The sequence below is a fragment of the Polypterus senegalus genome, chromosome 17, assembly GCF_016835505.1.
Source record: "Polypterus senegalus isolate Bchr_013 chromosome 17, ASM1683550v1, whole genome shotgun sequence".
NCBI lineage: Eukaryota > Metazoa > Chordata > Cladistia > Polypteriformes > Polypteridae > Polypterus > Polypterus senegalus.
Window position 1 is genome coordinate 32,698,683 of NC_053170.1, and position 23,035 is coordinate 32,721,717.

The window sequence follows — 23,035 nt, forward strand, 5'->3', positions numbered from 1 at the left end:
TTAAACCTTAAACCTTATGCCGGCCATGTTGGAGTGTGTTTTTCTTCTATGAAAGGTAATCAATCAAGGAACAGGACGTTGTAATGGGTAGGATGTAGTCAGCGAATGGCATGTAATAAGCACCAACCAACCAGAGGGTGATGGGGTCAGAGATTTTCGAGTTATTTGTTTTCATCAGTTGAAAACTCTGTTGTAGTGTGGACGAAAAGCTAGAACGGTGACAAATGTTTGTCTTTTTAAACAAAAATGTAGTAGGGTCCTTATCTGATACTAAACAATCCTTTATCATACAAATCCACAATCGTACTCTGCCAGAAGACCCCTGGTAAAAGTTGATAGAGATGACAAAGCAATTTAATCCAGATTAAGTTGAAGTGTGTAGATATTTGGAGGATGGAAGGTAAAGGAAGGCCACAATTTAATACTGTCATGGTTGAACAAATCATTAACCGTGGCACTCCAGTCTATCTGGGGTCCAACGGTTGTGTGTTCTCAAAATGCATGGGTATGGTACTGCTTTTTGTAACATTAAGATAATATTGTTTTGCTACACAAAACCAAATAGTGCCTAATTAGGAGTTTCACCACCAGATGCAAAATAAAGAACTTTCTTGATGTTGGCATAGAACCAAGAAGTGCTTTTTTACGTATTTATATATCACAAGAAAGAAAACAAATGCAGACAATGCTTAATAAGTGTGAGCTCTGTAATACAGTGATAATAACAAGAAGCAGAATAACAGAAAAGATTCTTCCATCTTCCACACCTGTCTATCCAAAACAGGCTTGTGGGAAAGCTGGAACCTATCCAAGCAAGCCTTCGTTTTGAGGCAGGAATAATCCCTGGACAGGACATCAGACCTTCACAGGGTGAAGACACACACACACACATATTTATAACAGAGCCAATTTAATATCGCCAATCCACCTAACCTGGATGTCATTAAATTTTGGGAGGATCCATGTAGGGAGTACCCAGGACTTGAACCCCAGTCTCCTTGTTACAAAACTGCAGTGCTACCACTGTGCCACCATCCTACTCCAAAAAAATATAAATTCTGTGTGTATTTATTATGCATACCATAGGGCTCCTCAGTCCTTGCAGCACCCCCTGGCGGCACCCACGGCACTCAACAGGGCTGATGTAAAGAACTCCAAGTCCCATGGTGCCCTGTGGGAATTCGGGGCATCCCTACAACCCAGGGGAGCTGCCATCTAGTATTCGGGGGGGTTCTGGCAGTGTCCAAAAGATGCTGCTTTACCCCATCCTTCCATGTCTTGGATGTCCCGGCCGGGTTGGGCTACCGGGCATCTCTTACAATACATACTGTGTATATATAATGTTTATGTATACTGTATATTGTATGTGGGAAAAAAAAAACATTTCATAAGAAGGCTATTCGTGTGAGTGCAAAGCTCATTCATCACACAAACCACACATAATATCATTAATCTTCACTGTTGCCTATGGTCATTTTTTGTGGCAGTAATATTTAAATTAGTTGGTTAAAGGGGGCCAATCCCACTCCCTGTTTCTGCTAGCTATTGTTTCTTCATCAGTTACCATTTGAGTTCTGTTTTGTTGGAAGTCATCAAGCCACCCAATCTTTGGATTCTGCTCTGAGTCAAGCATGGCAGTCAAGAAACTTGTCCACATTCCTGTTGTGCCAGGTACTCATTTTCTGCAATAATGATAACAAATGACTCCTTTTCTCTATGCTTCTTTGAATATTCCAATCTAAACTGGCACTACAAGGCAAGCTAAGTGCACTTTTCTCCTTTAACATTTAAGTGTTTTGTCCTCTGCTGCCTGTTTTAAGGTTTGTTTGTGTGTTTTTAGGGTTAACATTAGGCATCAGATAAAAAAGAGCCTCTTTGTGAGGGAGTAGGTGCATATTGTCTGTACAGGCATATATACAGAACATGCTCAGGGTCAAAGTTTCATTCATTTCACAGCTGTCATTTCAAATATTAAAGACTGTAAAATGTAATAAAAATCTTTACTAAAATATGTAAGGTGGGGCTCAGCATGAAGCCTCCGTTTCAAGATCTTCCACATTCTCGGTGTCCCACTTTTTGGGCGTTGGACACACCTGTCTTGTCTGAAACATGCGCAGCTTCAGCCTGAGGCCATCGTGATGCCATCTGTGGAACTGAGTGCTGTTCTCTGTGTCTGTAATGTCAACATTTAAATTGGGATTTACGTCGACAATGCAACTACTTTTTTCTTTATAGTAACAATTTGCCGTGGAACTTTTGTTTGTTTTCTATTTTTTCCACAGGGTTTCCACAAAATTACAACTTGCAACATAGGAAACATTTGTGAGAATTATATTTTTAAAAAATTTGTTAGGAGTATTTGAAGGGGAACACAGTGCTTAGCTGCAGCTGGTTTCAGACCCCAGCCATATCCCTATGTCTGTAGCATTTGCTCATTCATCTTCTGTCTAATTGAGTTTCCAGCTTAATCACAGATTTGTGCTTGCTAGGTTAACTGGTACCTCTAAATTGGCCCAGTTTACACATGTGTGTCCCTGCAATGGACTTTCGTCACATTCAGAGCTGGTCTCTAACCTTGCGGTCAATGCTCACAATATAGGCTCCAGCTGCCAGCAACTCTGAAATAAAGTAAGCAGATTTACAAAATGGATGGGTGGATCATTTGACATTAGTACTGTCTCCCTCCCAGCTCCTACATTGTTTTTTTCTGAAGGATGGAAGATTTCATAGATGTCATCAGTACTGGTATCTGATGGTGGTGTGATAAAGTAGAAAGGAATCACTTAAATGTCAGCATATATCTGTAAATCAGGAATCAGCTTAAACCTTTTTCAGTATGTGTTGATTCTAATCACACAGCATCAATAGAGAGATGTGATAAGCAATATATACAAAATAGATGAGGCACATACCTGCATTGTGAGGGAGTGTCAGTTATGGCACTACAGCCATGTGGCGCATTTCCCTGAGGGTGATCCAGCTCGTAGGATCCTCATTGTTGGGGACCCGAGTGGCTGGACCAGGCCAAGGGGTCGCTCACGTATCACCTGGTTGCAGCAAATAGAGGGTCATTTCCGGAGGGTGGGACTCGACCGCGTGTCTTTCTGGGGGGGTTGCCAATCGGGATCCCAAGTTGTTTCGTCGTGTGGTGAGTGCGGCAACGTACCGTACCAGTGCATGCTCCTCAACTTGACTTCACTTGGCTTGATATGTAAGATGCTGTATATATATATATATATATATATATATATATATATATATATATATATAATATACAAATCACTATGTACAAGGGATAGATAGAAATGAAAGGCACTATATTTAGAGTAGTAACAATGAAAAGCATTGTGCACCTTCTACCCATAAAAGGCAAATCACTGCTTGCCGCTCCTCTTTGATGCAAAAGGAGATCATTTACTGCTAGAAAACAACAATAGAAATAATGAAGACTAATGAAGGTCAAAACTTTGCTTCTGTGACCACAGACATGTCACATTTCTGCATGTGTGTGGGGAGGGCGGTACAGCCAACCTGAACAATGGTGTTGAAGCTTTTGTAAACTTGCTGCCAGGTTGGTTTCTTTTGTGTGGAGTTTGCCCTTTTCATTTCTTTTTTATGTGAATGTGCTCTGGTGGCTTGACCTCCATTGTAGTATGACTGATATTCTTTATCTGATCTGTATTCATACAGTTGAAGATTTTTTGAGTTGTAGAATTACTTTCTAAAATGTTGCTTTCAGAGAGTTCTGAAATTTTGCGTCCTCTTGAAATTCAACACTCACTCACTTACTGTTGTTATAATTACTGTTTGTATTTAATTTTCCTCAGGCTTTCCTAAAGCTAGAAAAATAATCTAAATATGCATTCTGGGGTTTTCATACCCAGTGAATCTTTATTTAGATTCTTTGCTTTGGAATTTTATCTTTTTGTTTTCATGTTTTTTTTCAACGTAATTTTTGCTTTGCCCCACTATAACATATCGTCTATAGGGGAGGAACAAAAGCTTTTGATTTGTCAAAAATGTCGATCTCCATTTTTCAGTCGATTTCAACGTTTTAGGGTCCCCTGATACCGAACACATCGATATCTTGATGATGGGTGTCTGTCTGTCTGTCTCTGTGTGTGTGTGTCTGTATGTCACAGTTTCTTGAGGCCTCACTCAATCTAAGATTTCATGAATTTACTGCAATCTACATGCTTTATTTTGAGAATTTGTATGATAGATTTTTGCCCAGAATTTAGATTTTGAGTTTTTTGGTAGCATTTCTGTCTTTGATATTTGGTTTTGACCATTTCCTTTGTTTCTTTTCTCAAGGCCTTTCCTCATAATCTTTTTTTTTTTATTCCAGACTTTTTCTGAAGTCAGTTCAGATGTTTGCGCACATTGCTGTTTTAGTAGTCCTGTTGTTAGCACACACTCTCGTGTGCCAGATGCAAAGCCTCGTAGGTGATGGCACCTGATGGGTTTAAGGGTGGCCTGTGGCGACCTTTACTTAGCTCCTGTGTGGTGGATGTTTTTCTTTTTATTAGTACTAAAAGACCTCTTTTTGGGGCTGATTTTGATTTTTTTTGTTATTAGTATTTGACAACAAACAGAACCAATTCTCATTTATGATCTTTTTTGCTTGTATTTATTGACATTTTTTTTTTGCTTCAGTCACCTGTATTAATCAAAGTTTGCCTCTTTTTGCGGCAAGCATAGCACACTGTTGTCTTAATACTGCCCCAGTAAGGGGAAAGTGGATGTCAATTAATTACTTAATATGATTTTTATGTTGTATCATTCACAGCACACTTATCACAAGGCACTTTAAACTACCAATAAGAATACAGTGTAATACAGTGCATTCCCGGTTAACAGGAATACAATAAAACACAAAATTGTCTAATATACATGTATGATGAATCACAATGTAACAAACTACACAAGGTAAACTTGAAAGCTCCAGGGCAAAATTAACAGAAGGGTCTGATATCAGAGTCAAATCAAGATTAGTGTGACATGGACAGAAGATTTGGATTAAAGCATAAAGTTGTCGGTGTAATGAATTAAACTGCAGAAGAGGAGATTTGAGTTTTCAGGCATGAATGGCCACTAAGGTATGGAAGCTTTGTATTATTCCACCAAAGACATTGTCTGCTGTGTTCAGTATCAATCGTGCCAGGCATGTGCTCAGGATATCCTGTGATGGCTAGTGAGGGACAGATTAAGGATGTGCATACGTGCAATTGAGTGACATGAAGTGAGCTAAAGTCATAGATTTACATTCAGTTCAGCATGTGCTGAGGGGTAAATTTAATCTGCACAGTTTAGAGACCACAGCGAAGCCAGTGATCATCACAGCACTACAATGTATAAGGCAAGAAACTGCTGCTGGTAACACTGGGCATGCCTTTGGAGGGAGAGGTAAAGAAAGCACAATCAAAGGATTGAAAAAATGTTATAGGCCTGCGTTTGATTTATAATCAGCTTAGTCATTTAGTAAATTTGGTCAGTTGTTTTAACATAGAAACAGTGACAGCGTAAAGCCTGCATTTCCAGCTCACTCCGCCAGGGTCTGCATGAGTGTAAGGCACGAAGGAAATATGGTGGACGATACGCTCGTCTTTTACATCGCATAACTGCACAGCCAAGCAGAAAAGAGTGTAATGCGTGCAATATGCTAGCTGAAACCTATGAATATTGTATGTATATAGTTTTAATCCAGTTATTTACTGTAGATATTTTGAAACAGTGTGATCTGGTGGCACTGCAGCTAATGTTTAACCCTTAAATGTTCATGTCCTCAGGTTGAGGATGGAAAAGGGGGATGTTATTTACTTCACAGCATACAAAGAACTAAGTGTTTTTGTTAACTGAGGAGTATCCCTGAGACATTTCTGGTATTCAAGGATCTCATCTACTGCTGCAGGTAACATCAGGCACACGAATGGAGAGAGAAGTTACAAGCACCCATAGCTTGCAATGAATTTATAATACACAGGGACAACGTGCAAACCTCATGCAGACCCTAGTACCGTGAATTAGGAATTCTTGGGGGGATTTTATCAGAGCCTTTTGCCACTGATTAGTTGTATCATGCCTTTGACCTTTTTTCAGGAATGTACAAAAATAATATTGTTAAGCCTCTGATTTTTTTTTTTTTTTTATCCATCCTATTTGATTTATTGCCTGTTCAGACTGCGAAAGGCACATTGAATTTAGATACTGGAAAGACAATCATACAACGTCAAGAGATGCCAACCCACTGTCCTCTTCAGTTTTGTATTTAGGCAATCTCAGTAAGACTGCAAGCAAAAATCACAGAAGGTGATAAGAGCCTGATCTCTGAGAATCCTAATGACACACTTGCTCTGCGCTACTACTACTCTGCCTATGTTAAAACATCTGTACCAAATTTACTAAACTTTAATCTGATTAAAATTAAATGTGTGTCTATAACTTTTGTTCAGTTATCGTTCTTGATTGCAATCTACATGCTTTCTTCACCTCAGCAGCGGTAGGTTGCTTCTTGCTTTTTACCCAGTGCAGCTGCAAAGGCTTCCATCATCTTTAAATTGTCCTGATTAAAATAATTAAAAAAAAAGCCTCAGCACATGCACAATTAAATGCCTAACTATGATTTTTGTTCACTTCTTGCACATGTGTACATCCATAGTGTATCCCTCACTTGCTGTCACGGGACATCCACAGCATGCTCATGCATAATGGTACCGAGAAACCAGGCAATATCTTTTATGAAATTTTGAAATAACTATTGTGAAATTATGGCATTCTTTTGCAAAATACAACATTTGTGTATTTTATTTATTAGTGCCGGAAATAAGCTGCTGTACTATAGAGCTTTGTGCCTGTACACAAAGACTGCCTTCTCAATAATAGACCCACAAAACTCAATAAGTGGTTATTGAGAGCTGAAAAACAAGTGAGAAGGCCAGCTCCAGAGCATCCTACTTTCATAGCTGGTCAGTATCAACTAAGCAGTGATGATTGGTAGTCGTTGGGTGCTGAAATTAGTAGCTTTGCATGTCATTTTAGTATAGTGCAATAACGTACTAGTGTGGTAAAGCCAGTCCAGGTGTGAAATGGTCATTACATTTGGTCCTCGTTAAAACACAGGCAGTAGAATTTTGAAATATAATCTGTTGATAATTTTGGAAGAAGGCCACTGAAAATTAGAGGAGAAGGATAGTAAGAAGGAAGGGCATTGTCTGTTTCTGAATCAGAGGGCGTGAACAGTATATGAGTGTACAACACAATGAACTGGCATCTTAGCTTTGTTCCTGTGAGAATAGGCAAAAAATAGATCATGCAAAGCAGGAACAAGCAATGGTAATAAAACATGAAGCACAAAAAAACAGAGTGCATTTTCTTTAAACGGTAATGCAATTCATTACTCTTGTATATTTTAATAACGTGTAAATGTTATTAAAGAATGGATTAAGGTGGATTAAACTCTGGAAAACGTAAAAACAGAGATAGAGATAGATGAGAGGTTCATAGAAAGACAAAACTCACAATTCTAGAGTGAAATGCCTGTGTCTGGCCCTGCCTTTTGTTTTCCCTGCACCTCTCATCATGTGATTGCCCCAACCAATGAAGAGGTTAGGACGGGTCAAGGAACAATTTGCTGGCCAAAGGTGTGGCTATGGGTGGAGCACTATGTGTTTGCTCAGACTCCAAGCTGCAAGCCTGAGCACCTTACAGATTATTAAGAAATATGTCTATAATGAAAACAACACAGTAGCACTGTCAGTGATAAATTATCAATTGAAGTGTTTGCATGGTCATACTCTGTGTTTTATGGTCCTACTCTTTCTAGACACTTAAATAAACACGTAAAAGTGTTAACACTGTTGATTTTACTGTGTATTAGATGCTTTAGGAGAACTTAGTCTCCTGTTGCTCATATAGGATCAGCAGCCATGGATGTCAACAGAGAGATGATACCACAAAAAGATTACTTTGCATATGTGGGCGCTGATATGACTAAAGAGATGGGGGAAGCATTTTCACAAACATCCCATCCTCGATGTACTCCACAGCTTGCTTAAGGGCTAAAATTTATATGCTCTGCATACTGTATACTAATAAAAGGCAAAGCCCTCACTGACTGACTCACTCACTCATTCACTCACTTACTCATCACTAGTTCTCCAACGTCCCGTGTAGGTAGAAGGCTGAAATTTGGGCAGGCGTATTCCTTACAGCTTACTTACAAAAGTTAAGCAGGTTTCATTTCGAAATTCTACACGTAACGGTCATAACGGTCGACAACGTCCGCCATGTTGAGCTTTCTTATTTATGGCCCCATCTTCACGAAATTTGGTAGGCGGCTTCCCTGCGCTAACCGAAACTGATGTACATACTTATTTCGGTGGTATGACGCCACTGTCGGCCGCCAAATTGGAACTTTCCAACGTCACTAATTCTCCAACTTCCCGTGTAGGTAGAAGGCTGAAATTTGGCTGGCTCATTCCTTACAGCTTATTTACAACAGTTAAGCAGGTTTCATTTCGAAATTCTACGCATAACGGTCGACAACATCCGCCATGTTGAACTTTCTTATTTATGGTCCCATCTTCACGAAATTTGGTAGGCGGCTTCCCTGCGCTAACCGAAACCAATGTACGTACTTATTTCGGTGGTATGATGCCACTGTCGGCCGCCATATTGAACTTTTCAATGCTCTTTGTTACTTATGGGCCCATCTTCAAGAAATTTGGTACACGGGTTCCCAACGCTAACTGAATCCTACTTACATACATATATACATCCATAGCCTTCAGCTCGGTCACCGTGTGAGGCGGCGTTGGGTCCCCCATCCCAACGCCTCCCACGTTGTTGGCTGCCTGCCTGTATAAGGCCGTCCGTCAATCCGGTCTCTACATTCACTTCCTTACTTCGCCACGGGATTCACGTCTCCCTGCTGATAACTACAGCCTTTTTATTTAATCCACGGCTTCTCCGCTGTTTTATTGTTCGTTTATTATGATTATAGTTATTGTGTGGGTATTTTAGACTTACTTTACATTGTTCAGATACCCATTTCCTTTTTCATTTCAACTGTACCCCCATTAACATGTCTATCAAGGTGATCACCATTGATCAAAGAACTGTCACTTACCGAGTGGTTTCCATGCCCGGAGATGGCACCTATCTTTTCCATTCTCATTGTTACATATTGCACAGCCATATCAGGTTCACTCTTGATATCCGGAGGAGCATTGTGTCTTATGTATTGAATGACTGAGACGGGTTCAAGGTGTGGACCGATGACGGTACAGGAGATAATTATACTACACAGGAACACTATAAGAGTGAAATGCTTAAGCCCTTCACCAATGGTTCTGCATGTGAATTGATGGCTGCCACTGAATTGTTCGGTTGTCGCTTTCAAGTGTACCAAAATGGCCAAATATTTTACACCTTTGGAGAACCGCCAATGCCTCTTAAACATCTTAGATTCACAGGTGACGATTTCAGTAGTGGACACTTTGATGTTTATGAATGTTTAAACTCTCAAAAGCTGGATGTGAAGTTATCAATGAAACCGGTTGTATGCTTAAAACGGTTGACAGATGCCGAATGTCACTTCAACACAAGTCCTGCTAATACTGTCATAATTGAAACAAACCATGAAACTCAAACCGATTATGACAGCAGCAATCCAAGCTGTGAGATTTTAGACAAGATTACTTTTCACATGGCCAACTGTACATTGCATGCTGAAGAGTAAGCTCAGCACACAGCTTGGTCATATTACAACCGGAGGGCCGACCTGACAATGTGGTATACAAAGAGATCCTTAAATAATTATTGGCATATTTTCCCTCCGTTTAAAAAGGTTTAATTTTCTTTAAGGCAAAGTGCGGGTATTTTGCTAGTCTACTATATAATGGGGTGTCCTCAGCTCCACTTAACTTGAACAAATGGAGCAGCAGAGCATGCCCATCGTGCCTGTCTGGGTTTGATAAAAATGGTTTAGGTTTTGGCAGCCATGTTAAGTTTAACAACTTGAGGTTTTCACTCTCCTTGTCACAGCTCTCCCTTGGTAAATAGTACTTTACTATCAACTGTTTGAATTCCCATAAAAACACACAGATCAGAGATGATATCAGAAAAGGCCTAGATCTTAAAAAAAAAAAACAAAAGAGGACACGAATGTAGCTTGGAGATTTTCAAGGTCAACCTTAGTAAACTCTGGAGGGAGCTACAACTCCGTGGCACCTCAGATTTTTCACTTGTTTGTTAACTGTAATCCATCGGAACATTACAGGTTACCGTATTATACTGAAAGGCAACTGTGGTCAGATATTTTCTACCGCCCACCAGGAAAGGCCAATCAAATTTTTGGACTCCAATTGATGAATTCCTGCATAAGATCTTCCAAAACATTAAGTACTTGTATCTGACAAACATGACGACTGGCAAAATGGAGATTTTAAAAGTTAAAGGCATTGTAACTGTTTTTGTCCCTAATTACCAAAGTTCTGTAGCTTTTAGTTTCCTTCACAGGACAGTTCAGGCAATAGTGTGACGTGTGTTCAAATAATTCCACAATACAAATATCTTTGTTTTAAAAATTTTAGTAAAAATTCAAAGTAGCAGTTCACAAAAAAATAGAGAAAAAATTGAAGGAAGGAAAATAAAAGTTTTTTTTTTTTTTTAAGAATGTTCTGTATAAGGCTTATTTATCTTGTTTCATTTCTCTCCAAGTTTGGTCATACAGTAATACTTTCAAATCTTCATATCAAATAATTGTAAGCATGGTTAGAAAACTGAATTCCAATATCCTATTTGCAAACTTATCTAACATGCTCACTGAGACTGCTTCTTTACTGGCTAAATTAACACTTAGTTTTACGGATATAGCAAAGAAAGTTCTATTTCATGTTATCTTCCTAATCCGGGTAGTTTGTCATGAGGTGGGAGCAGCAATGCCCTGTAAAATCAGTGCATGCTCTCAACCTACAGGGGGTAAAAAACTATACTATAATCTAAGTAAGTATTAGAAACTAATATTCTGTTGAAATTAAGCAAACACTTAAGTAAATTTTCTAAGATTGGCTCTTACAGGCTCTGTGCAACCTTCATAAAAAATGAAGTGATAATTAAATGGGGATATCTGAATAGGATTAATATTGGTAATTTAAAGAATTTGTGAAGATATTCCCCAATAAATATTCAACATTCATATCTTACAGGTAATAGAGTAAATTAAGAAACATTTCATAGTTTATATTTCTTACACTACGTGTACCTTCAGGGGTTCCTCATTCACCTTGATACCCACATGAGTCCGTACCTCTCTTGTCCAGAATTTCCTCTCTCAAGTGTGTTTCTGTAAAGCCTTCTTCTTAAACTCTCTCATTTTAAAGTGCCTTCCTTGTCTCATGTCTGGTTTTTGACTGTCATCAGTGGTAGATGGGTCCCCATTACCGACTCATTCATATTCTTGTAAATACTTCCCATCTTTGAAGGTGACTATCAGTGTGCCTCCTACACCTGGACTCCTCCTTGTTTACCTCAACTTCTGTTGTCCAGCACTTCCTCTTTTTGATTGCATTGCAACGTCAAGCTGATCAATCAAACCAAAGCCCAACTTACCAATCAGATAGCTCAGAGGGACCAGTCTCTCACACACACACACACACACACACACGCACACACACACACACGTGCACACGCAGACAGCTGCCTTTTATTATATAGTAGAGTGCCTTGTTCAGGTTAGTGAGGGGCAACCTGTGAGTAATTTTGATTTAATTGATGAACTGTGTGGAAGGTGTTATGTGTTTCTGTCTGTCCGCTTACCATGATACTTTTAAATTAGCATGGTGTTGGTTTTTGGGAGGAATTGTGAGGATCTAATGTTGTATTAATGGCAATTTCATGTTAGTTTCGTTTTTGCACATTTGAAATAATTCATATTCTATTTCATGCCAGGCATCTCACGTTGTTGTCCTTTGAGAATTTAATTACATTATTAATTGCATTAATGTGGAATACAGTGGAACCTCGGTTTACGAGTAACTTGGTTTACGAGTGTTTTGCAAGACGAGCTAAATTTTTTTAATAATTTTTGACTTTATAAACGAGCGATGTCTTGCAATACGAGTAGTATGGATACACTTTGTCTGCTGAACGTCATGTGATCACAACTGAGCTGATTGTTGTTCTCTCTCTCACGCGCGTCTCTATCTCCTTATCTCTCTCTCGCGCGCGCGTCTCTCTCTCCTTATCTCTCTCGCTCGGGCGCGCATCTCTCCTTATCTCGCTCTCGCTCCCGTGCGCGTCTCTCTCTCTCTCTCTTCTCTTGAGGGCAACCGTCTCCTGTCTGAGTCTGTGTGCTTCACTCATATAGTCAACATCCGTACGAGCGTATACTGTTTACTACAGCATTGTGACTGTGTGTGTGTGTGTGTGCGCGCGCACGTGTTTGCTGTGGAGTGCGAGTCCCCGTCTTGCACCCCAAAACACGAAGCTGAGTTTCAGTACTTTAGCAACACCAGCTTTATTTAGCTTGAAACAGCAACAGCGCGGTTATTTATTGTAGCGGGATTTTTATAATGTTCCTTGTATCACCCATTGACGGCAGGCGCTTATAGCATGTCTGCGAACTTTTTGGATGCGCTTATACGGTGAACTGCTACAGCACTGGGAGACTGCGATTGCTTTGGGACGGTCTTCCACGTGTCGTCCCGTTGGGTCGAATCCCACAAGAGTTTAGAAACTCACTCACACCAGCCATGATTCTTTTTAAAGGTAAAGTGCAGGTTAATTTGTTTTATGTATTTTTACTTTATATTTTGTAATAATCATTTTTATATGAATAGTTTTGGGTTGTGGAACGAATCATCTGAGTTTCCATTGTTTCTTATGGGGAAATTCACTTTGATATACGAGTGTTTTGGACTGCTAGCACATTTCCGGAACGAATTATGCTCGCAAACCGAGGTTCCACTGTATTTCAGTTTATTTTTGTCTTTTTCTTCTTTACTTTTCATGACGTTTTCTTGCCAACATTTTGTGTTTCATTTTCCATATTGTTTATAGAAACAGTACCATTCTTAGTCATGTGACATGGAGGCCACATGACGTAATGTCAAGTTCCTCTATAAAACTTATTGGTGCCCTCAAGGAAGTGTCCGAACTTTGACTATTTCCTAAAGGACAGATCTAGTGCAGGACAGGCTAAAATGGATTCTAGAACAAAATTTATACTCCAAGATTTTGCTTTTGACTTTGGTTTGTTTGTTTACTTTGTATTTTTGGATCTCATTTTGATTTTCTAATATTTTATTTGTGACCCTTGCTATATTAGGAAGTGTTGCCTAAGCCCAAAACACTAACCAAAAATCAAGTTGAAAAGGAATTGATAAAGTTTCCTGGGTCCAAATTCTGTGTAATAACTTACACAATGTTCTTTGGTTTATCCGCTGTCACAGATGCTATTAGATCTGAGGCATCAGCTAATAAAGCATTTTGTCAGTGGTGTCACATGGCTTGATTTCCAGTACCATGCCCTCTAGCAACGAGAAGCCGTATCATGGCAGTGGGACCCTTAAAGAGGTGACACCCATGAGGTAAACAAAATGGTACAGCAGTAAATGAAAATAAGAATAAAAAAAGTATAGATATTTCTATCAACTTGGTTTGGTTAACATAATACTAAACTGTTCTCTGATATTCAGAACATCCAAGAATACCTAAAGAAAGCTATGAAATGCTTAATAAAATTTTAATATTAATATTTTTTATTGACAACTGCGTCTTAAGATAGTGTAAGTTCTGACAATAGATTGATCAGAAACTGCTCAGATCTAATTCTTCTTCTTCTTCATTCGACTGGTTATAGTGGATCATCTTTTCCCATATCTTCCTGTCCTCTGCAACTTGCTCTGTTACACCCATCATCTGCATGTCGTCTCCCATCACATCCATATACCTTCTCTTTGGCTTTCCTCTTTTCCTCTTCTATTAAAAGGTTAGTGATCAAAGACAACACAGAGTTACAAGTTTCAAGTTCCTTTTTTAACCTATGAGAAAATGTTTAAGCTATTGATGAATTTTTATTTTAATAACATTAATTCTCCAAGATAATATGAGGTGAAGCTATGCCTAGTTGTTCAGGTCTTGTCTGACACACTCCTTTAGTTAGTTTAAATAGGTCTTGAAATCATTGTGTAACTATGACTCCCAATTATGTGAAACCTTTGCAAAAATAATGCAGCCTTTTTAAGATTAATTTTGAACCCATTTTTGTTTGTATTTCTGTTACATTTTCCAGCTCTTTGATTGTTTTGACAAATAAATAGAGGGAGAGGTTCAAAGGAAACAGAAAATGAAATCGGTGATAAGGGACACCTTTCTGATCCTGCAGCCCTAAACAAGATGCATGAACTGTTTTACCTAAATGATGTCAGTTTAATCCTTACAATATGTTTGTTCCAAATAGAAATATGTCTGAGTTAAACCTCATTCCACTCAAAGGCATCGAGCAAGAGCAAGACCTTAATGTCACTGTCCCTGCTGATGTCCTTTTTATATTACACTGAGCATACATTAGAGTGTTAATAATAGCCATCCATTTAATGAAGTTAAGTTGAATGCGTGAAATGATAGGAGGTGGCACTTTGATTTTGTTTGTGAGAACATTGGCTGGAATCTTAACATCAATGTTTTGTATGGCAATTGATCCATAGGATGAACATTCCAATGAGTTTTTATCTGTCTTGGGAAAAACAACTGAAATTCATATCTGGCAGAGTATTTTACATTTCTTGTCTGTCTCTGATAAATATAAATATCAGTAATTCATTTATTTTAATAGATAGATTTTATAAACTTCTACTGGGGATCTGTGTAGAATTATAGATGTTCCTGTTTTCAGGGATTTGCTAGCATCCAATACTTTGGAGAGAGCACCTGATTTATCAAGGTCCCTTATCTATCTATCTATCTATCTATCTATCTATCTATCTATCTATCTATCTATCTATCTATCTATCTATCTATCTATCTATCTATCTATACATCATGCATGTAGTTATGTCTTAGTACAAAAATTTATTTCTTATAAAATATCTTTTAACGCTAGGCTGGCACAGTAGTTTTCACTGCTGACCGAGTTTCCTAGGTTAAAATCCAGTTGGTTCACTGTGTTTAGTTTCCATGTTATCTCGGGGTGTGCATTCATTTTCTTTCGGGGACCCCCAGTTACCCTCACACGTCCATAAAGATGTGTTAGTTTAATTGGTGAGTCAAAACTGGTCCTATGTGGGTTTATGTGTGAGTGGGCGCTGTGATAGACCAGAACCCTGTTCCAAGACTGTTACCCAAAAAGGCTTGAAGATGTTCTTGTAATACTCTGTAAAATCAGTTATGTATCTGTGTTTATTAATTTATGTTTTGATTGCATTATTGATTTCTGTGATAGTCATTCATTGTGACAGTGTTGTTAAATTCTCTCATATGTATTTGATTGACTAGAATTTTTAACCTTTTCTCCATTAAGTCACTTTATTCTGCATAACCATTTTTAGAGCCAACAAAGACATGGTGTATGGCCATAGGATAATAAAGTTTGGGGCACTTAAAATGGTTAAAGAAAACGCTGCTGTGCAGTTGTTGGTGGTATTTGTTCATGAACAAAGTGAGAATCCTGCATGCTTCAAAAGGATATATTCTTTACTGACAAAACCGTCTGGCATCTGGCATTTATCATTCTACTTTGTAATTATTTATGAGTTTTCTTTGGCTTGTTTTGCAGATGCTGGTGTTATCATTTCACTTTTTGATGTTTGTGTCACTTGCATTGTAAAGTTAAGAACTGATCAGTCTATCATAAGGATTCAAGGATTTTATTTCAGTGGCCATTTAGGTAAAAAAAGTCCTAAGGAACTTTATAAAGCAAAAACATTTAAAGCAATAAAAAGGAGGACAAAAATAATATTAAACCACAAAGCAACATGGATCAAATTATTTAATTAATGTTAATGTTGACATCTCTAGGAAGAATACATCATGTGAATTTGTTCTCTTTTGTCTCCTTAGCAAACCAAGGAAAAAGAACATGGAAAAATCAACCCTCGCCCTGGAAAGGTAATGGGACAATGGATTATGCTGATGCTTCAAATGAAATGATTGCCTGGCTTTTCTTTCTTCACGTCATCAGGAAGCATTGCAAGCCTTTTAAGATATCACTGTTTCTATCTGTCTGTGAACAAATCTCCATCCTTAGTTGTGCCAAGAGCATGGCTTAACCTTCCTCCCATGACAAGTTCAGATTCAAATATGCATGAAATTCTTGCTTGCGTGGGAAGTACAGTTTCATGATGGGGACAGTGCTACCTACCGACTTATGGATCCAGCATTGTTGTTTCTTTGACGAATTCTGGCTTTCCATTATATTACATTACATTTATTTATTTGGCTGAAGCCTTTATCCAAAGTGACTTACAACATTTGAGATACAATTGGTTACGTTTTTTTTCTTTTTCCAATAGCAATACAGGCAGGTGAAGTGACCTGCACAGGATCACACGGTGTCAGTGGCAGAATCTGAACCCACAACCTCAGGGTTTGAAGTCCAAAGCCCTAACCACTGTACCACTGCCTGTCTGTGCTGCTTTCCTTCAATATCCCCAAATATATGCGTATTAAATTAATTGGTGACTCCAAATTAGCCCAGTGTGAGCATGGGTGTCTGGGTGTGTGGGCCCTGCAAAGGACTGGCAACCCTGGCCAGAGAGTTTTTTTCCTGCGGTACACCAGTATTGTAAAGACAGGGTCTGAGTTTGATTAAGCCGGATTGAGAATGTTGTTTGTTGTACGTCTTAATGCCATGTCGCATTACATGAGTTTTCCAGCGATTTTCAGTTGCAGACTTCATTTCCATAATCTTACAAGTCAGAGGCAGTTGCTTCACATTACTTTGACTGCAAGTCATATAGTCCGACATAAACACCAGATCAGTCCAACTAGTCTGCGAATTCCCCAAAAAAATAAAAATGATTTTGTCTTTTGTTGTGGCGGGCCCGTGTTTGCAAAAGACTGAGAACCAACGCTCAGTTAGTATTTTACCACAAAATGAGTTTAGGCAGATTTTAATAATAAAGAATCTGGAAGCGAAATGTAGTCTTAAGGTGAACAATTTGAAAACTAGGAAGTCTAAATCAATCTATCATCAAGCCTAAGAAAACAAAGCCCTAAGTTGAAACCAGAAGATTGATAAAGAGAATGCACTCATCACTGAAGATTTTTATACAGGACCTTGGACAACCAGAATGTCTTTGAGGTGACCTTTATACCGTCTAATCTGACATTAGGGGTCACAAGTTTTGGTTGTCGGGCATACTACTGTGGCTTGCAACAAGGTCAAAATAGCGACACCCGTGGAAAAAAAAAGGGCATCGAGGAATGATATTAAAATATTTTTCTATTACAAGATCAAATCAAAACAACTGGAAGTGCAATGCATGTGATACAGCAATTTAGACCTGACAAACAGAAAAGAGGCTCATGGGCCTGATTTTTTGTGTTTTACACACCATGATAGAGTGGAAAAAAGAAAAAAGGTCTGAAATTGTAGCTGGATTCTCCATACTTGGGGAAACATTCGTATAGCACCAGCTCTGTCAGCCAGCATAAACCTGGCTGCCAGAAAAAGGGGTCAGCTTGCAGTACTCTGGAAATGTGAAATTGCACTGAAAAGCCATCACGTAGTTGTCTAGTTTGTCATTCCCTGCAATTTCTACTCATCTCATCTGGCATACACAGACAACAGGATCAGCAACTTCAGCTGTCTAGTTTGACATTCCCTCTGACTAGAAGAAGTGTAATGTGCCCACCAGCATTATTTGCATGTCTTCTATACACAAAAGACAGTAGTATGGTACTTAAAAATGACCATAAATACAAACAATGAATGCAAAATAATGCATTCCATATATATGAGAAACACTCATTTTTTTATCATTCAGTTATCACCTTTATCAGTTATAAACATGAAGTTAAATTAAATTAACCTGTCCTTTTAAAATTGTCTCAGATGATGATCTTCTTTTATTCTCTCACTGTCCCCGTCATTCTGGTAGCACACCTGTCCACAGAGGTCACTATTGCTGGAGTCTCTTTGTGGCCCACCTATTCAAGACCTTCAGATTGAGCCTTTGAGGCACAATAGGGATGATGAATTGACCTTTTTCCCATCTTGTCTTTTATGGTGCAAGCAACTAGGAAGATTTCTTACAGTTGTTCAAGACCTCAAATGAAAAGTCGGCACACACCCCTAGCGAGGCCTAAAGTGAAAGGGCAGTACAGTATTTTTCATTGGTTTTCTCACTTCATACATGCATACGTAGTTTTATTTGTTCCAGCTGCCATTTAAATTTCTCCTGTTTCATCAGTGCTTAGCTTTAGAAGTGTGTAAATCACCTTCTACAGCACATGCCTTCTTGTTATTGTAATGAAAAGTGACCATCTGTGAGCAATAGTTCCGTTTAAATGATCTAAAGCACTTTCCATAAATTGGGCCCGTCATCTCTGGTGTCCTCACCCATTGTCAAATGTTTTCTGGCTGATAAGACTTTTAAAAGACAAGTTAGTCTCTACAGGTGCGGCTTCCTGTAGACAAGGAACTGGGGTGGGAACGGCAAGTGAGGTGCCACCCAGTCAAGCATGGTAAGCTTTGCCAGCTACTGTGGGAATGCAGATCAGGATGAGTTGAAAGTGGAAGAGACATGACAAACTAGTTAAAGCAGTTGTTGTTTTATTAAAGTCTGTAATCTAAAGAGTAATCCGAAACAAACAGGAGGAATGACAAGCATAAATAAAATAGAACTAAAGGAAATAGGCAAAAAACTTGAAAAGTCACAGAAACCTTTGAGGCTTGACAGCGGCCTTAAAGCAAAGTGAAAAGCTACTAGGCGAGCTCAATCTCAATCAGATAGGTAGGGTTGGATGCACAGTGCCAGTTAAAAGGCGAGGCCAGCCCTAACACCCATGTTAAAAACAACAACCTTCAATTTCTTCGTTAGTAAATCTTGTATCCCAGTCAAAGACAAGGTGTCATGGAGGGAGATAGATAGATACAGTCATGGCTGAAATTATCGGCACCCCTGGAATTTTCACAGAAAATGCACCGTTTCTCCCAAAAAATTGTTGCAATTACAAATGTTTTGGCATACACATGTTTATTTCCTTTATGTGCATTGGAACAACACAAAAAAACAGAGAAAAAAGCCAAATCTGACATCATGTTACACAGAACTCCAAAAACGGGCCAGACAAAATTATTGGCACCTTTTCAAAATTGTGGGTAAATCGTTTTATTTCAAGCATATGATGCTCGTTTGAACTCACCTGTGGCAAGAAACAGGTGCTGGCAATATAGTAATCACACCTGAAGCCAGTTAAAATGGAGAAAAGTTGACTCAACCTTTGTGTTGTGTGTCTGAGTGTGCCACACTAAGCATGGAGAACAGAAAGAAGGGCCGAGAATTGTCTGAGGTCTTGAGAACAAAAATTGTGGAAAAATATCAACAATCTCAAGGCTACAAGTCCATCTCCAGAGATCTTCATGTTCCTTTGTCCACTGTGCGCAACATAATCAAGAAGTTCACAACACATGGCACTGTAGCTAATCTCCCTGGATGTGGATGGAAGAGAAAAATTGATAAAAGACTGCAACGAAGGATAGTCCGAATGGTGGATAAACAGCCCCAATCAACTAACAAAACATATTCAAACTGTTCTGCAGACTCAGGGTGCAACAGTGTCAGCTCGAACTATCTGTCGACATTTGAACGAAATGAAACGCTATGGCAGGAGAGCCAGGAGGACCCCACTGCTGACACAGAAACATAAAAAAGGCAGACTGGAGTTTGCCAAAATGTACTTGAGGAAGCCAAAATCCTTCTGGGCAAATGTCTTGTGGACAGATGAGACCAAGGTAGAGCTTTTTGGTAAAACACATCATTCTACTGTTTGCAGAAAACGGAATGAGGCCTACGAACAAATGAACAACACAGTACCTACAGTCAAACATGGTGGAGGTTCTAAGATGTTTTGCTGGCTCTGTCACTGGAAGCCTTGACTGTGTGCAAGGCATCATGAAATCTGAAGACTACCAAAAGATATTGGGGCACAATGTAGCGCCCAGTGTCAGAAAGCTGGGTCTGCGTCAGAGGTTATGGGTGATCCAGCAGGACAATGACCCCAAACATACCTCTAAACGCACCCAGAAATGGTTGAAGACAAAGCGCTGGAGAGTTCTGAAGTGGCCAGCAATGAGTCCGATTGAACACTTGTGGAGAGATCTCAAAATTGCTGTTGGCAGAAGGCGCCCTTCAAATCTGAGAGACTTTGAGCAGTTTGCAAAAGAAAAGTGTTCGGAAATTCCAGTTGAGAGGTGTAACCAGCTTGTTGATGGTTATAGGAAGCGCTTGATTTCAGTTATTTTTTTCCAAAGGGCGTGCAACCAAATATTAAGTTGAGGGTGCCAATAATTTTGACCAGCCCGGTTTTTGAGTTTTGTGTGAAATGATGTCAGATTTGGCTTTTTTTCTCTGTTTTTTTGTGTTGTTCCAATGCACATAAAGGAAATAAACATGTGTATGCCAAAACATTTGTAATTGCAACAATTTTCTGGGAGAAATGGTGCATTTTCTGGGAAAATTCCAGTGGTGTTGATAATTTCGGCCATGATTGTACATATGAAAAGCACTATATAATATGCAGATAAATAGATGTGAAAGGCACTATAAGACAGATACATAGATAGAATGAATGAACAAACACTTTGTCCCAAAATGAAATTAAGCATTTACAAAAACTTGAAGAATTGTTTTTATTACAGCAAACAACAGCAACAAACCCCATCAGAGACATACAAGTATTACAAAAAATAAAAAATTAAGTACCATCAAATGATTTTTCTGATGAATATGACTAAAGCCTTTCATAGAACCACACTAATGTTAAAGCAAATGCTCAACCACACGTAACCCAAGAAAAGATGCATTTGTAGACTATAGAGGTCTGGGTAGAAACTTCCCGTTTACTATTATTACTTGACTGATGCCTTTATCCAAGGAGACTTGCATCATTTGAGGTACAATCGGTTATATTTCTTTTGGTTTTCCACTTGGAGCACAAGCAGGTGAAGTGACTTGTGATGTTCGTACAGTGTCATTAGTGAGATTTGAACCCACAGCCCAAGGGTTTCAGGTTCAAAGTTTTAACCCCTACACCACAGTGCCTGCCTAACCTGCTTCGACTGAACTTCCAATCCTATAGAAATGGTAGGGCACCCCTGCTGACATTAATGAACTCCACAGGTACATTAAGGTCTCACTTCATTGGCCGGATACAAATAAAACTGTGCTGTCATACTGTTTAAGGGGTAGAATGCAATCCTCTTTTTATATTAAATATAATCAATTCAGTATTAAGTAATAAACTATTACCTGTTCACAGACAATAATTAGAGAGCTAAACAGCTTGGTCACCATCCTCTTTGGAATTTTTCGCTATGATTGAACATGTCTGTCACTTTTGCATTATTCTATAGCAGTGTTTTACTGTGCACCATTTCTTTTAAGTGCCACATTTTACATCCTTCCATAATCTGTCATTGCAAGTCAGCTCTGCCTTTTCTGCTCTCTGAGCTGAAGTGCTGGTTTCTCTTGTTCCTCCAGCCTACTCTTTGGGTGCATCTTTCAGCCACCTTCTCTGGCCTGTATTTCAAGACTCTGGTTTTATTTTATTACAACAACATTTATTTACAAAATACAAAAAAGTAGCTCAAAGTGCTTTACATAATGATATAATATTAGGCCTTCATGGCTTCATTTCTGTTCTAACTGTACCTTGTAAGACTACAAACTGCTCGCCAGGGGTCTTCCCAAGTTACAAACGGCAAACCCAGCAAAGTTTTACAAAGTCTCGATTTAATTGCTTATGCCAGCAAACTCATTTTTTTCTGTCACTCAGAGCCCATGATTAGGTGAGAAAGAGGATGTAGAATAAATCAGGAGCCAACAACATCATGCTGCACAATGCTAGCAGCTGTTGCACTGATCCCCTGGTCAGCTTCAGTACCTGCTCTTCTGTCATTTCAAATAAGACTCCAAGGTATTTAAAAGGGTGGTTGATTCCCCCTCACTTGCATAGAGCAAGCCACTATTTTCTGGGAATGGATGATGACCTCAGATTTGGAGATGTTAATTTCCGTTAAGGTATGGCCCGCTGTGAGGTTTAGATAAAGATCCAGGACACATAGCTTTAAATAGTGCAGTGATATGAACATAGATAAGATTCTTAGGTTGTCAGAAAAGTCATTTTAATTAAAAGCCTTAATCATAAATTTCACAAATGACGACCACTTCATTTGAAGGGATGGTTGTTAGGTGTAGCAGGGTTTTGAGGAGATGATGCTGGTACTGCCCTTCTTACTAGTTGGATATGGACTGTATCTAGTGTCACGTGTTTCTTACACCATCTGTTACAGTCTCACCATAATGGTCTCTTCAGTGCTGAGTGTACTGGTCCTTAGTGACTTAGTCAGTTTTGTTACTAGATGAAAAATGTAGGTATGTGTGTATATGTGTGTGCAGCTTGTGAAGCAGAAGCCCAACATTATAGGTCATTCATAATGCTTTGTACTGTGTTACAGATATACATCTATGATCAACCAGGCTTCACCGGCAACAGAACAGAGATTTATAGTGATGTTATAGACGCTACTTCTTGGGTCTTTCCTGAAACCATCTCAATCCGAGTGGTGAGAGGAGGGTAAGAAAATGTTGTGTCCTTTTATTAAGCTGTCATTTACTGTTCTTTAGCTTTTCTGAGCAACATGAAGTGTCACTTAAGTCACTGCTCAAAACAGCCACAACTGTGATGTCACCGTCCAGTAAAATTAGTAGGAAGAACTTTTAGGAAATGGGCTGTAAAATGGAAGAAATAAAACCGTATTAATGAAAAAAAGCAAAGGGACTGGAAAGTCAAAAAACTAAATGCTAATTCA

At 38.9% G+C, this 23,035-nt stretch overlaps 1 protein-coding gene across 1 annotated transcript in view; it reads left to right on the top strand.

Moving 5' to 3' along the window:
• Positions 1 to 23,035, top strand: part of crybg2 (crystallin beta-gamma domain containing 2) — a 154,818-nt gene that overhangs the window by 84,385 nt on the left and 47,398 nt on the right. Inside the window, exons 5-6 of the mRNA XM_039739338.1 lie at positions 16,060 to 16,107; positions 22,682 to 22,800. Coding sequence (XP_039595272.1) covers positions 16,060 to 16,107; positions 22,682 to 22,800 — 167 coding nt within the window. The remainder of the gene's footprint in view (positions 1 to 16,059; positions 16,108 to 22,681; positions 22,801 to 23,035) is intronic.